This window comes from Taudactylus pleione, unplaced genomic scaffold (genome assembly GCF_031769625.1).
Source record: "Taudactylus pleione unplaced genomic scaffold, aTauple2 ptg000828l, whole genome shotgun sequence".
NCBI classification, from domain to species: domain Eukaryota; kingdom Metazoa; phylum Chordata; class Amphibia; order Anura; family Myobatrachidae; genus Taudactylus; species Taudactylus pleione.
Genome location: NW_028285230.1, coordinates 1,919,378 through 1,933,095, shown reverse-complemented (window position 1 = coordinate 1,933,095; position 13,718 = coordinate 1,919,378). Strand labels below are relative to the sequence as shown.

Sequence of the window (13,718 nt, the reverse complement as noted above, 5' to 3'; positions counted from 1 at the left end):
GAATACATGTTACACTTCCCTGCTCGTAGCGCCTGCCTTGGATTGGTCTCGGCTCCGGCGATAGATATAGTGGGGAAGGAAACAGGAAGTGCGCGTTATACTGAGGGACCCTGGTAACGGTAAGAGTACTGTGCTGTGTATATGGAATGGGTGTGATGATCCTGCATATATACAGGCAGGTACATGGCATCTGGCTGCCCAGCCCAGCACTGTGTGTAGCTCCCCTTTGTCCAGCATCTCTCTCTCAGGAGGGTAACGCAGGGATGTAACATAAACGGATTATTTTACCAATTTGTGAATGTATACAGGTGCCCAATTCTGCAGTATCTTGGGCCACCTGCTGTACAGGCAACATGTACCTCTCCAGCTGTTGTCTTACTAGCAGTAATCCTGCGAGATCTCTAGCATGGGGCTCCACTTGTTGTCATACTAGCAGTAATCCTGCAAGAGCTCTAGCATGGGGCTCTCCAGCTGTTGTACAGGCAACATGTACCTCTCCAGCTGTTGTCTTACTAGCAGTAATCCTGTGAGATCTCTAGCATGAGGCTCTCCAGCTGTTGTACAGGCAACATGTACCTCTCCAGCTGTTGTCTTACTAGCAGTAATCCTGCGAGATCTCCAGCATGGGGCTCCAGTTGTTGTCATACTAGCAGTAATCCTGCAAGATCTCTAGCATGGGGCTCTCCAGTTGTTGTCTTACTAGCAGTAATCCTTCAAGATCTCTAGCATGGGGCTCTCCAGCTGTTGTACAGGCAACATGTACCTCTCCAGCTGTTGTCTTACTAGCAGTAATCCTGCGAGATCTCTAGCATGGGGCTCCACTTGTTGTCATACTAGCAGTAATCCTGCAAGAGCTCTAGCATGGGGCTCTCCAGCTGTTGTACAGGCAACATGTACCTCTCCAGCTGTTGTCTTACTAGCAGTAATCCTGTGAGATCTCTAGCATGAGGCTCTCCAGCTGTTGTACAGGCAACATGTACCTCTCCAGCTGTTGTCTTACTAGCAGTAATCCTGCGAGATCTCCAGCATGGGGCTCCAGTTGTTGTCATACTAGCAGTAATCCTGCAAGATCTCTAGCATGGGGCTCTCCAGTTGTTGTCTTACTAGCAGTAATCCTTCGAGATCTCTAGCATGGGGCTCTCCAGCTGTTGTACAGGCAACATGTACCTCTCCAGCTGTTGTCTTACTAGCAGTTATTCTGCAAGATCTCTAGCATGGGGCTCTCCACCTGTTGTCTTATTAGCAGTCATTCTGCGAGATCTCTAGCATGGGGTTCTCCAGCAGTTGTTTTACTAGAAGTAATTCTTCAAGATTTGAAATGGGACTCTCCAGCTATTGACTAAAGGCCCCTACACACTACACAATACACAATATTGCTACCTATTTGACCGATTCCGAAGCATCTGAATGTCAAATCGTCAATATTGTGCTGTGTATATGCTCTACATAGTGTAGTGCACGCTCGTCAGCCGCATCGCCTGATCTTTTGTACATGCAGTAAGATCAGGCGATGCGGCTGACGATCCCATGCAGCGGGGGCCAGCATGTCAGGCACCGGATTGCCCGATATGTCGGTCCTGGGATCGTGGGTCGCATCGCTGGGTACACAATCGTTAAAGTGTGTGCCCAACTTTACTAGTAGTTAATATGCAAGATGTGCCAACAAATGACTGTCCACCTGTAGTCTTACTAGTAGATATGCTGTAACATCTGCCAGCACGGGCTCTCCGGCTAACGTCTTACTAAGTACCGGTAGTATTCCTGCATAATATGCCAACATGTCAATCTTTTTATTGTCTTTTTAGTATCAATCTTGTGAGATCTGCCAAAACTGTCTCTCTGATTGACACTGCTAGTAGCCAATTAGATGCGATAACCTGTTTTCTCCCGTTAACCCACGGTCACGTGGTACAATATTCATGAGATAACGTTTCTCCCTATTCTATTACATGATTTTCATGAAAACCAGAGAAGTTTTCTCCAATTTTCATTTTTGGGAGAAAACTCTTCTCCATAGTAAAACGCTGCCTTTTTGTATAAAAACTATCCAATTACAAGTGAGTGAGAAATTTTTGGGGGTTTGCGCTGACATCTTTTTGGCGATTTCTTTACGCCAACTCAACTGGGTGAAAAGTACAATCTAGTTTCAGGGATTTTGACTATCAACAGGTTTTTGGTTTCTGTATGTAATAGTGATTCTCAACATGTATTCTCTTTTTTTTTTTTTTTCAATTTTACGGTTTTTATGACATTTTAGGAAATATTTATTTGATTTATTCCTCCTTCTTTGCTGCTTTCCTCTCTGCTGTGTCTGGTCTCCTCTTCTCCTGCTGTAGCAGGCAATCCAAATGGATCCAAAAGCTGCTCCATCAGTCTCTCCAAGCTGCACCCTGGTCAAAATAGTGCCAGGATTCCAGTAACTTAAATAGTATGCGGTAACGGCAGGAAAGCGATAAGTTCCCACCCTCCATTCGCACGTTTGGTCTGTATTCGGGAGATTTTTCCAGAAACTCGCTTGCAATTGGATACCGCGAAAATATCACAGCTGAAAGTAGTAGTTTTCTCATGATGGCCACAAAAACAAAATTATTGGTAGAATAGTGAAAATATTGCATCTAATTGGATACCCCCCATAGTATTATTTTATCCCAATCTATCAGTTTACTAAGGCAACATGTTACTCCCCGCGTGCCATACCAGCACCTGTTGCTTTTGGCTGAGCATTATATATTGGGATACAGAAAACGGGAAACGCTCAATCAGTTTGTAAGTAGCAGGTTCTGGAAAGGGAAGTATATGCAGAAAAGACATTATTCCTCATCACACTGCCATCTCAGCGCTGCGACTGAGGTCACTGCCATTGTGACTGATGGTCGTGATGGTTGCTCCTTTGGCCAGGCTGTGGTAGCTGAAGCTTACCGCAGCCTGATGGCTCCTGGTCACTTGTGAGGCTGGGAAATCTGCGTCCACTGACACAGACCCTGGCCTCATCGCTCCCGGAAAACCTTTTCCATTTATGGTGGCCAGCTACGCCCCCTCCTGTGCCCCCCAAACGCAGCAGCATGTCAACCATGCCGTGGCTTGGGGCGGTCTGCGTGCGAGTTCTCAGGACCCGTTCTGCACATGCGCCTACCCCAAAACATTGGAGATGTGCGCTAACCATCGGGCTAGAGTACATCTCTGAATCAGGCCCACAGTGTACTAAGGGCTTAGGGCCTGATTCAGACCCACTCGCAAGCGGCTGTCCGCTTGCAAGTGGGTCGATGGTGTGCACTGCGCATGCACACGACGGCGGGAGCTCCGTCGTGCGCATGCGCCAGACGCGACGAGCGAAGGACTTTCCTTCGCTCGTTGTGTCTGATCAAAGGGGGCGTGCTGTCGATGTTGATTGACAGCACGCCCCCTTTGGTGGGCGTGCCAGGGGCGTGCCTCCCAGACGGGGGCGTTCCCAAGGGAACGCCTACCGTCAGAAGCCGGCCCCACTGACATCATTAGTGATGTCAGTGGGAGTGATTTTGGCTCTGATAGAGCCAAAATCACTCCGGGCCTTGCGGTTGAGAAACTCAACCGCAGGCTCCGGCTCGCAGTGGCGATGGTCAAGACCATCGCGGCCATCAACCTGCACGCTCGTATAGGCTGTGGGTGGTGACCCACAGCTATACGAGCGTCCAGGAGGACGCTCCATAATTATGGAGGACGGCCCTCATTCAGAGCGTGCGCTCTGCTCAGAGCGTCCGGCTCTGAATGAGGGCCTTAATTCAGAGTTGTACACAGTACACACAGCTGAGACTTTGCAACACATCTTCCGTGTGTACATATGCTGGTGCCGCAGGAGACGTCTTTTGTGTAAATGGCCGCAGCATCGGATCACTTGTGAGAACATCAGCCATGCGAGTAACTCTCAGGTTGCTTAGAATGGCTGGACCACATCGGTAGCCGAGGCCACTAAATCTTTGTCGGAAGACGCAGACACTGGCCTCGGCTCTCGGAGAACAACTTAGGCGACGTCCCTGTTTCCAGGAATGCTGCCCAGTGCCACGCCCTCTGCCCCCAAACGACTGCAGCCTGCCAATCGCACTGCGGCTTAGAGGGCACTGCACGCGCAGCCCCTCTGACATCGGAGTTGTACGCAAACAGTGTCCGAAGTACTCAGGATTAATATTCTTGTTGCAAAGGAATTGGTATGAAGTAGCAAATGAAGACGCATAAAAAGGTGCATGGCGCGGCTAAGTTGCAAAGTCCGTGGCGCGCCTAACGGGACTAGTTGGTGTGATTTCAGGATAGGCGTATGTGGTGGTTGTATAGAAGACGATATTGATCAGGGCAACTTGATGATGTTTTAATTGTAGTATTTTTCCATTGTAAAAAGTTTAATGCAGGAATTTTTAATTTAAGAGCAAAACATAAAAGGTTTAACAAACCTGCTTGCTGAGCGATGTTGTTCACTGATATTCTGAGATTAAGCTGTACCTATATACGTGAATGCAGCCTGGTTGTGGCTGTGAAACTGCATTGGCTTACCAGGAAGTAGTAATACTATAAGGTTATTTTAGAATTGCATTGTCTATTTTTGCTGTACTGCAAACTAATAATATATATGCATTTATATACCAAAAAACCCCCACTTATTATTGTCTTATTTGTAAGAAAAAGTACACCTTTACATACACCTTTACATATATACTTTTCGATTCTTAATGATGAAATTTGGTATTTTCAGGTTGCTGTGACGATTGCTTGTTTGTCATGGCAATTGCTTGTTTATAAAGTTTTATCAAGTGACTTGTAGAATGTGTTTTAGTTTTACAACTGAAATAATTGCATATATGGTCATTCATTGCCTACAACCAGAGGTTCCCAAACTTTTTTTGAATCACGGCGCCCTAGAGTATCAGCATAGTTTTCACGGCACCCCTAAGTTTAAGTTTGTTATTGAGAAATTCAGAAAAAAGTATAAAGTGCAGTAATTGTGCTGACCTGTCATCCTTAGGTTTAGTTATGTGGTGGTGGACAGGTTTGCACGTCTGCTTGCCCACATATTTACATTACATTGTCCATAAATAATTTGATTTGGTGCTGAACCACCAACCTGAGGCACCCCTGCAAGTGTCCCGAGGCACCCCAGGGTGCCACGACGCACAGTTTGGGAACCACTGGCCTACAACCATTCGAAATGGGTGGATGTTGCAATAACTATTTTGTGTCCTATTATCACGCCCTGTCATGCTTTTGTGTCCTATTATTATGCCCTGTCTCTATCCTATTATTACACCCTCTCATACTTTTGTGTCCTATTATCACACCTTGTCATTTATTTGTGACCTATTATTACGCCCTGTCTCTGTCCTATTATTACGCCCTGTGATTCTTTTGTGTTCTATTATTACGCCCTCTCATACTTTTGTGTCCTATTATTACACCCTGTGATACTTTTGTGTCCTATTATTACACCCTGTGATACTTTTGTGTCCTATTATTACACCCTGTGATACTTTTGTGTCCTATTATTACGCCCTGTCATACTTTGTGCTCATGTCCTTTAATTTCTTTAGATCTCTTTGTTTGGGTGGGAAATGGATCCTGGCCCCAGATAATGTTCGGCTGTGAATATCTCAGCACTTGAATGAACCAAGGAGGATGGCGAAAAACGGGATTGACGATCACGAAGACGCCTCGCCTACAGTCTTCTAGATGATTGTGCTTGCTTGGATTGCATTTTACACTAGCAGAAGCCTTCTACAAGGTTTCCTGTTACGATTTGGACACCAAACCGTGTATTTAAATGAACAGTTGGAGACCAATACTATGGGGAACACCTGTGTATGCAGAGAGGATAGCGGTGTGGAGGACAATGTAGACTCCCCTAGTCAGCAGGCTGAGAACCGCATCATACCTGCCAGCGAGGCTAGAAACCGCCCAAGAGATCCCGTAAGGCCCCCTCGGAGAGGCCGAGGTCCACATGAGCCACGGAGGAAAAAGCCTAACGTGGACGGCCTGGTGCTGGATACCTTGGCTGTCATCAGAACGCTGGTGGATAAGTAAGAGACTACGTCATTGTAGTGTATCCTGTGTTTTGATGCGGTACTGCTGTATAACTGACCCTTCTAATGAATAATTTTATCTACAATACTTTCTCAAAGCTGCCATTCAGTCCTGTCACGTCAGGCCCCCTCCCCGAACATTAAATAACTTTTTTTGTCTTTTAAAGTGACTCCCCCTCCCCGAACATTAAATAACTTCTTTTGTCTTTTAAAGTGACTGGTATTGACAACTGCTGCAAAATGCAAGTACCTACTAAAAAGCAGCTGTGACCCTAAGGGACCCCTGGAAAATATTCCTATAATAGTTAAAAGTATTGCCAAATGGTATAATACATACGTTTTCTTTATTACAAGAGAGCTCATGGTTACAGCTTACCTTATTCATTATTATTGCAAAATATATATGCAACCATATTAAGAACTCAAGATATTTTAGACAGGAATATGATCATATGAGAAGATTTCATTCTTCTTCATTGCAATCCACTGTAATGTGACACCTAGAGCTTTAAAAGGTTCTTCCAGTCTATCCACCCTTGTGATGTCCACAATTTGTTGTACTGAATATTCTCCTGGCTTTTGCATTTAGCAAGGACTTCTGCAGCTCGGGCCTTTGTTGTAGGACAGACCCAACATGCTAGCTGTAGATGAAAGCTGGCTGCTGATTGTAGAAGCATCTGGACTCTGCAAAGTACAACTAATGTGATTGGTAGGGGTCCCAGGGGGTTTAATTAGTCATCCACTAATGGTCAATTCCTCAACGGCTGCTAGTCAGAGAATCTGCACTTTGGCGCTTCCCAGACATCTGCTAAATTGTGGAAGGTGTGTGTGTGTGTGTCAGTGGTTTAATAATAACATAATAGACCCTGCTAAACCTTTAATCTTTTTATAGCAACCATCTTGGAGGAGTATTAAGGTGCCCATCCACTGGACGATTAAGTTGAACGATAACAATATCATTATCGTTTATAACTCGTTTGAGACAGTTTTGCAAACGACCAGCGATGCGCGCTCCCACTGGTCGTTTAGACATCTATCATCGGACAAACATGCTGGACAACCTGACGATAATGTCAAGTTGAGCATGTTAGCAGATGATTGATGAGCCTGCACTGAACGACTGCTCAGTCAGTGCAGGCACATCACAGACTGACAAACGACTGCACGATTACAATGTCGTAATTGAGCAATCTTTTGCCTGTCTTCTAGTGGATGGGCAGCTTTAGGGGCCGAATCAATTGTTTATTGGGCGGCAGGGCCGTAGTTAGGGTAGTGTGGCTGGTGCCATCGCACAGGGCACCACAGGTCAGGGGGCGCTGTTTGGGCCTGTCAAATTTCTGTTTATTATCGTTCTCACTTGTAGCTTCCTCTTCTTTCATCCCCAGCATCTCCTGGCCTCACCTATCTCTTCCCTGGCCCCTCCCCATGAGTCCATTCCCCTTTTTTGGGTGCATTATTTGAAAAATGAGGGGGGCGCCAATGCTCTTTCTGGCACAAGGCACCAAAAAGTCTAGCTACGGCTCTGTTGGGCGGTGATAATTAATGGGAGCCCAACGGTGCAATTCAATTGTTTTGGGCTCCCATCAATTATCGCGTTCAAAAGCAGCGGGCTTAGCCTCGCAAAACGGCTGAACCCGACTAAACTAATAGGCCGAAAGTGCCGTTGGGGCTGCGAAAAAAAGCCAGACATTTCGCACAATACTGCTCACCACCTCAGGAGGCTGCGAGCAGAAATGTGGGCGTCCGCATCATTCATGCCCCGATCCGAGCAACGACGGAAATGCTCCATTGGGTGCCCATTACAGTTGGATTCCGCCTGTGTAAACCTGTATTGCAGCATCTACTACTGTACTCTGCTGGTTCATGAACACATCCTTGGTATTACAACACATAATCTGTGATCATTGCCTGCTTGTAATTTATGAAGCCATAAAATTCTGTGCATGTCCTTTCCTCTGTCTGTCAAAACAACTAACCCAAATGTAAACCATTCCTTTTCAGCGATCAGGAGCCCCCCTATTCCATGATCACGCTGCACGAAATGGCTGAAACAGGTACTTAGCTTTGTACTTCTGTCCTCTGTGCTGGACTGTACTTCTTAAGCTGCATACACACACACAACGATTATTTGAACGATTTCGTTTGAAAAAATCGTTCACTTTCTGAGTCAAACGATGAACGATCATCGTTCATGCGCGTTCACGTTTGTAGTTCAGTCAGACTTGTCAACAATGATTTTCATTAAGGGAATATGCAAAAATCGTTTGTAGTTCAAAAAAATAGTTCATTACACTTTAAAAAATCTGACGGATAATCTGACAGAAAATCGTTCATAAAATCGTTGGTAACAAAATCGTTGTGTGTGTGTGTATGCAGCTTAAGCCTCCCTATAATGGCGTGTTAGCTGTGCTTTACATTACATTGCTGTCACGTTCCTCCCAATCCTCAGCAAGCTGTAACCATTCCGCCATAACATTTAAAGCACCTGATATGGGAGTTTTTCTATGGCTTACAAATCTACATTTTGGATGTTTTATTTCTCACTTGATCTCTCTGCTTTCCTGCAACAGATAACGGCTGGCTGGATGTGGTGCAGTCTCTCATTAGAGTCATTCCATTAGACGATCCCTTGGGTCCAGCTGTCATTACATTGTTACTGGATGAATGTCCGTTGCCAACAAAAGTACGTGTGATCTGGTTATCCTCAGCCTGGAATAAATCATTTGTCGTAAATTATGTGAATAATAATAAAAACCTGACTACCAGGGTAACGTGATTGTGCAATAATCACTCTATAAAAACTCACTGTGCCGATGGAGCAATTCACTAACGTTCGGTTAGATTAAAGCTTACACGGCCGTGAGCCTCCCTAAGGGATGTAAGGGTTAACTGAGAGTGCGTTTTATTTGATATTATTAATTCTGCCACCAGAATGAGTCAGATGTGTTTGGGCATCTTGGTTTAAACATGAAAAAAATATATATTTTTATATATATATATATATATATATATAATTAGTTCTTAGTCTAGCTAAGTTTATTTTGGTTTTACGATTCTTTTAGTTGATTCATGTATTTTAGAGTATATAGAAATGTTAGGATTCTGAAAATGATTTTTTTTAAACCCGTTTCCTGTACATGGCTCTTGTTGCTTCTGAGAATGTTGACATGATTGTAAAGGGGAAGTCTCTTGTTCATTCCCTGTAACATAGGCACTTGTCTCCTGCCCATTCTGATGTAACCGTTTTGTGGGGGATTCCCATCAATCTTTCCCAATCCTATTACCAAAATGCGGCCACATATCCGGTAGTTCTGACAGCAGGTAGAGAAGGAAGCTATCTGCATTGGCTGACAGACTGGATTGATCACTCCTTCTGCCCAATCAGGAGCCACATTCACTTCATACATGCTGAGAAATAGTGTAATGCTCCCTCCTAGGTGTCAGTGCTTACAGCTCTCTCCTCTCCTAGGGTGGGCAGTGTAGGGGTCACAGCAGGGTATAGGGAAGACAAGGGGGGAGGGGTACAAGGTGGTGGCAGGCCATAGGATTCTGCAGCATATATTACACTTCTAACAGTAGGGATGCAGTCGGGAAGCCGGCAGCTGAAATACCAACCGCCAGCTTCCCGACAGTGAAAGCCCGGCATGGAACTAATGATAGGCGTCTATATACTGACGCCTATCATTAGCCCCACGCCGAGATTCCAACGCCCGGCATACCGATCGTAGGTAAGCCGGATGTCGGGAGCTGCTAGCCGGGGGTAGGGTTAGGTTTAGGACTCCCGGGGGGACTTAGGGTCAGGCACCCCCCGGGAGGGTTAGGCTAGGGGGAGGAGGGGTTAGAATCAGGCACCCCGAGGGGAGGTTAGGGTTAGCCACCCCCCCGGAAGGTTTAGGGTGCGAGGAGGGGGGGTTTGGTTTGGGCACCCCTGGGGGAGGTTAAGGCTTAGGCACTAGGGGGGGAGGTTAGGGTTAGGCACCCCCCCCCGGTAGGTTTAGGGTGTGGGGAGGGAGGGTTTGGTTTGGGCACCCCTGGGGGGAGGTTAGGCTTAGGCACTAGGGGGGGGAGGTTAGGGTTAGTCACCAATAAGGAAGGGTTGGGGGGGGGGGGGTAGAGGCATAGGGTTAATACTTACCGGCCTGTCGGGATTTCCATCTGCCGGTCTTCCGGCATCGGTATTTCATCCGCTGGGCTAGTCCGGCGATATACCGATTCCCCGTCAGTATACTGTATGGCACACACATGGTTGACTGTACAGAATATGGTATGCTCCTATCCCTTATCTGCTTCCATCGCCCGGCCTCTCAGGGGAGCTGGTGCAGAGCTGAATGCAAGTCCTCCGTTACAGCTCCAGCATGGCGTGCAGAGAACTAATTGTGTCTGTTCATCTGTATGTGGGACACCCCTATCTATATGCTTGGTTTGATAGCTGTGATCATAATGAGGGCACGTGTGCACCAGCCTATACTTGGTGAAATATATACCTGGAAACAGGTCCTGCTCTGCATAACCCACTATTCCATCAACACGCCCCCACTGAACTTCGCCCACGTCAGAGTGCCCCCCTACAGCCCGTTCTAACCCCTCAGTCACAGTGGAGATGTGGCTGAATGCGTATGACTCTGTATAGCTGGTATTTTCATTCCCTTGGTTGCGGAGCATGAGCTGTGCGAAATCATGCAAAAAGTGCTCCGCAAACAGGCGTAAGCATCGGCGCCGTTGTCTCCAGCAGTTCAGCGATCGATTTGCCTATGAAATGGTAACAGCTGTGCTTTCAGTGCCCTCCTTGAGGAACCACCCACACTAATGACTGGGGCTCCCAGGGGAGGGGCATTGACAACTCCGCCACCTGTGTTGAATCAACCATCGACGACCTTAATTCGGCGTTATAGCGACACGAATAGCTGCTCTCTGTAAGACCAGTCTGATTTATCAGGAGATGACTGTACAGCAACATGGAAACAAAAAAGTCACTTTGACTAATAATAGTTTTCAATCAATTGAAATGATCTATTACAGGATGCCCTTCAGAAACTGACAGAAAAGTTGAATCTAAGTGGGACCACAGCAATCCAAGACTCCTGCAGTCCTGCCAAACACCGCAATACAACGGCAGTATTAGGGTGCTTGGCTGAGAAATTGGCAGGTGAGTATGTAGCATCTTACGTGGACTCGATAACTGCAACTTATTTTCCCCAATACACCTCCTGCCGCTGAACGGTTTGTGCAAGCAGCAGGGATGCCAGCTAAACAATTCTTCTGATTTGTAACCTATAGTAAGAGTGACCCCATCACCAGGAGGAGGGAGACCGGGGTTTATTTATTTACAACGATGAATATTTTCTAAAGGATGTATTATGGCCCTATGTGCTAGACTGCATTCATGGGCAATGCCATCTCCCTCTTCTAGCTCTTCCTACCACCTCATCTCCATCATAGGTACAACTGCATTACTAACAGGCGTACAGAGAGGGAGATGCCAAGAGCGAGCCGCATCCTTTGTGGGAAAGAGGAGAGGATCGTCTGATAGTAGATAAAGCTTCCACATCTGCTATTTAGCATATTAAGGCCCGTATTCAATTTGAGGCGAAAAGTCCAGATCCGCGATACTTTTTCACCGATGACGTCATTTTCGCCTGTTATGATTTTACTCCGTATCCAATTTGAAAGACTTTCCGCCTAGGCGGAGAGTCAATGCAATGTACTAGGAAAAAAGTTTTGCTCATGAATAGCAGGCGGAAAAAAGTGCAGAATTGGAGTTTTGGGGTGCAACGTTGCGGGAACCCCCGTGCAGCCTTCAGACAGTCCCCCAAAGGTAAACTGTCAAAAAAATTTTTTAAGAACTCCCAAAAAAATCACTTTCATTTTGGGGATGAAAAAAAAAAATCTTGGGGTACAAAGTTAAAAACTAGCGAACTTGAATCTGGGGGGGTCCCCAAGTATGCCCCAAGTGTTTTTTTTATTGCAGGTGCTTGCGGCAGATGATTTTTTTTTTTTTTACGATTTTTTCATATTCACTTTAGCAACTTTTAAATATGCTGACCCCCGTTTTTAAGTACCCCAAATTTGCTGGGATAAGTTATTTTCTGCAAAAAATACTCCTGAATACTATTCTGCACCACTTATAGAAAAACGCTAATTAGCAGCTATTCAGCCCGTTTAAAATCCCCAAATACCGTCAGCAAGCCAAATCTGGGGGTACCATAGGGAATTCCCATTTGGGGGGTGTCAGGCTGATTTCTGCAAATCTGACAGTACTTTTCCGCCTGTTCAAGTTTCGCCAGGTCCCGTTTTTCGCGTACTTTCAAATTGAATACGGGGTAAAGCGGGGATGAGCGCGATACTTTTCCACCTACAAAACACGCAATGTAGGCGGAAAGTCCGGGACGCGAAAAGTATTGCGGCTCGGCTCAAATTGAATAAGGCTCAATGTGTTACAATGCAATCCCTTTTTTTTCGCCAAATTAATGAAATGCCAAGCCGCTCCTGGTGAACAGGTTCCCTTTCAGTTGACAGTCTTAGCCTAATGGAAGTGTATGTATTAATAAGTTAAAACCAGTGGAGACAGACCTGATTTAGGATGTCGTTTCAGGTCGATATCTACAACTGTTGGAAAAATAACGTTTTTTTTATTTTAAATCTAAGCGTTCTCTTTTAGGACCTGCCAGTGTGTCTTTACTGAGCCCTGGGATTTTGGAGTATTTGTTAGAAAGTTTGGTAAGTATGAACCTGACACCGGACAGTAAGGAAGAACAAGATCTACCTAAAACAGGGCAGACATGGAAACACAGGGTAGGGAGGGCCCTGCTTATGAGAGGGATTACACTAATTGGAAATGGAAACCTCTGAAACAGGAGCTTGTGTGGTTCAAAGTGGATATTGGGAGCTTTGTGTGGGTAGTATTGGTGGCAGTGTGGTAAGCTCTAATAAAGAGATGGGTTTTCAAAGCCAAAGAGTCATAGATATGGAGGCTGTGGGAGAGTCTGACCAGCCGTGGTAGGGAATACTATAACTGGGTAGCAGCACAGGAGAAGTCTTGTAGGGGTGATCATCAGAGACCAGGTGTAGGACACAGGGTAGATCTAAGAGGGCAATGTAACATTTGAGTAGATCTGTAACCAGTGGAATGAATAAAGATCTCTCTAGCAATGTTGGATAGTTTATTGTACGGAGTGACGTGAGGCTTTGTACGATCAGCAACCTCTGGCATAAATAATCGTCAAAGATAGTGTTCCGTACAGCGGCCATGTTGGGACAGTCTTCATTCCTTCCAGAGTGTGAAAGATCACAGCACATTCGTTCCCACACTATCTGTACAATACTAGCGACTTCCATCTTCTCTCCACCAACTTTTATTTATTTTTTTTCTTCTTTAAATGTACCTCATCTGCACATTACAATATGTAACCTGCTCAGTCCCTCTCATGCAGCATCCTGTCACATTACACAGTGCTATTATATAGCCAGTGACTGCCATGTAGCACCCCCTATGTGTGCCTTCCTGTGTCTGTGTATGAGGCTGGGTTACTTATATGTATGGCACAAGGGAATTTACCAGGAGAGATGTAGTTGCTACAAGACTCTCGCATGGACACTGGCAATAAGTAACATAGGTACCAGGAGGCGGTAGCTCTTGGCATCTAATCAGTTTTGGTCAATGAAGTGCACCTAAGTATG

At 45.7% G+C, this 13,718-nt stretch overlaps 1 protein-coding gene across 1 annotated transcript in view; it reads left to right on the top strand.

Moving 5' to 3' along the window:
• Positions 1 to 12: 12 nt before the first annotated feature.
• RSPRY1 (ring finger and SPRY domain containing 1) overlaps positions 13 to 13,718 on the top strand; it is a 35,909-nt gene continuing 22,203 nt past the window's right edge. Inside the window, exons 1-6 of the mRNA XM_088458356.1 lie at positions 13 to 119; positions 5,553 to 6,038; positions 8,043 to 8,095; positions 8,612 to 8,724; positions 11,061 to 11,187; positions 12,700 to 12,758. Coding sequence (XP_088314482.1) covers positions 5,692 to 6,038; positions 8,043 to 8,095; positions 8,612 to 8,724; positions 11,061 to 11,187; positions 12,700 to 12,758 — 699 coding nt within the window. The 5' untranslated portion in view covers positions 13 to 119; positions 5,553 to 5,691. The remainder of the gene's footprint in view (positions 120 to 5,552; positions 6,039 to 8,042; positions 8,096 to 8,611; positions 8,725 to 11,060; positions 11,188 to 12,699; positions 12,759 to 13,718) is intronic.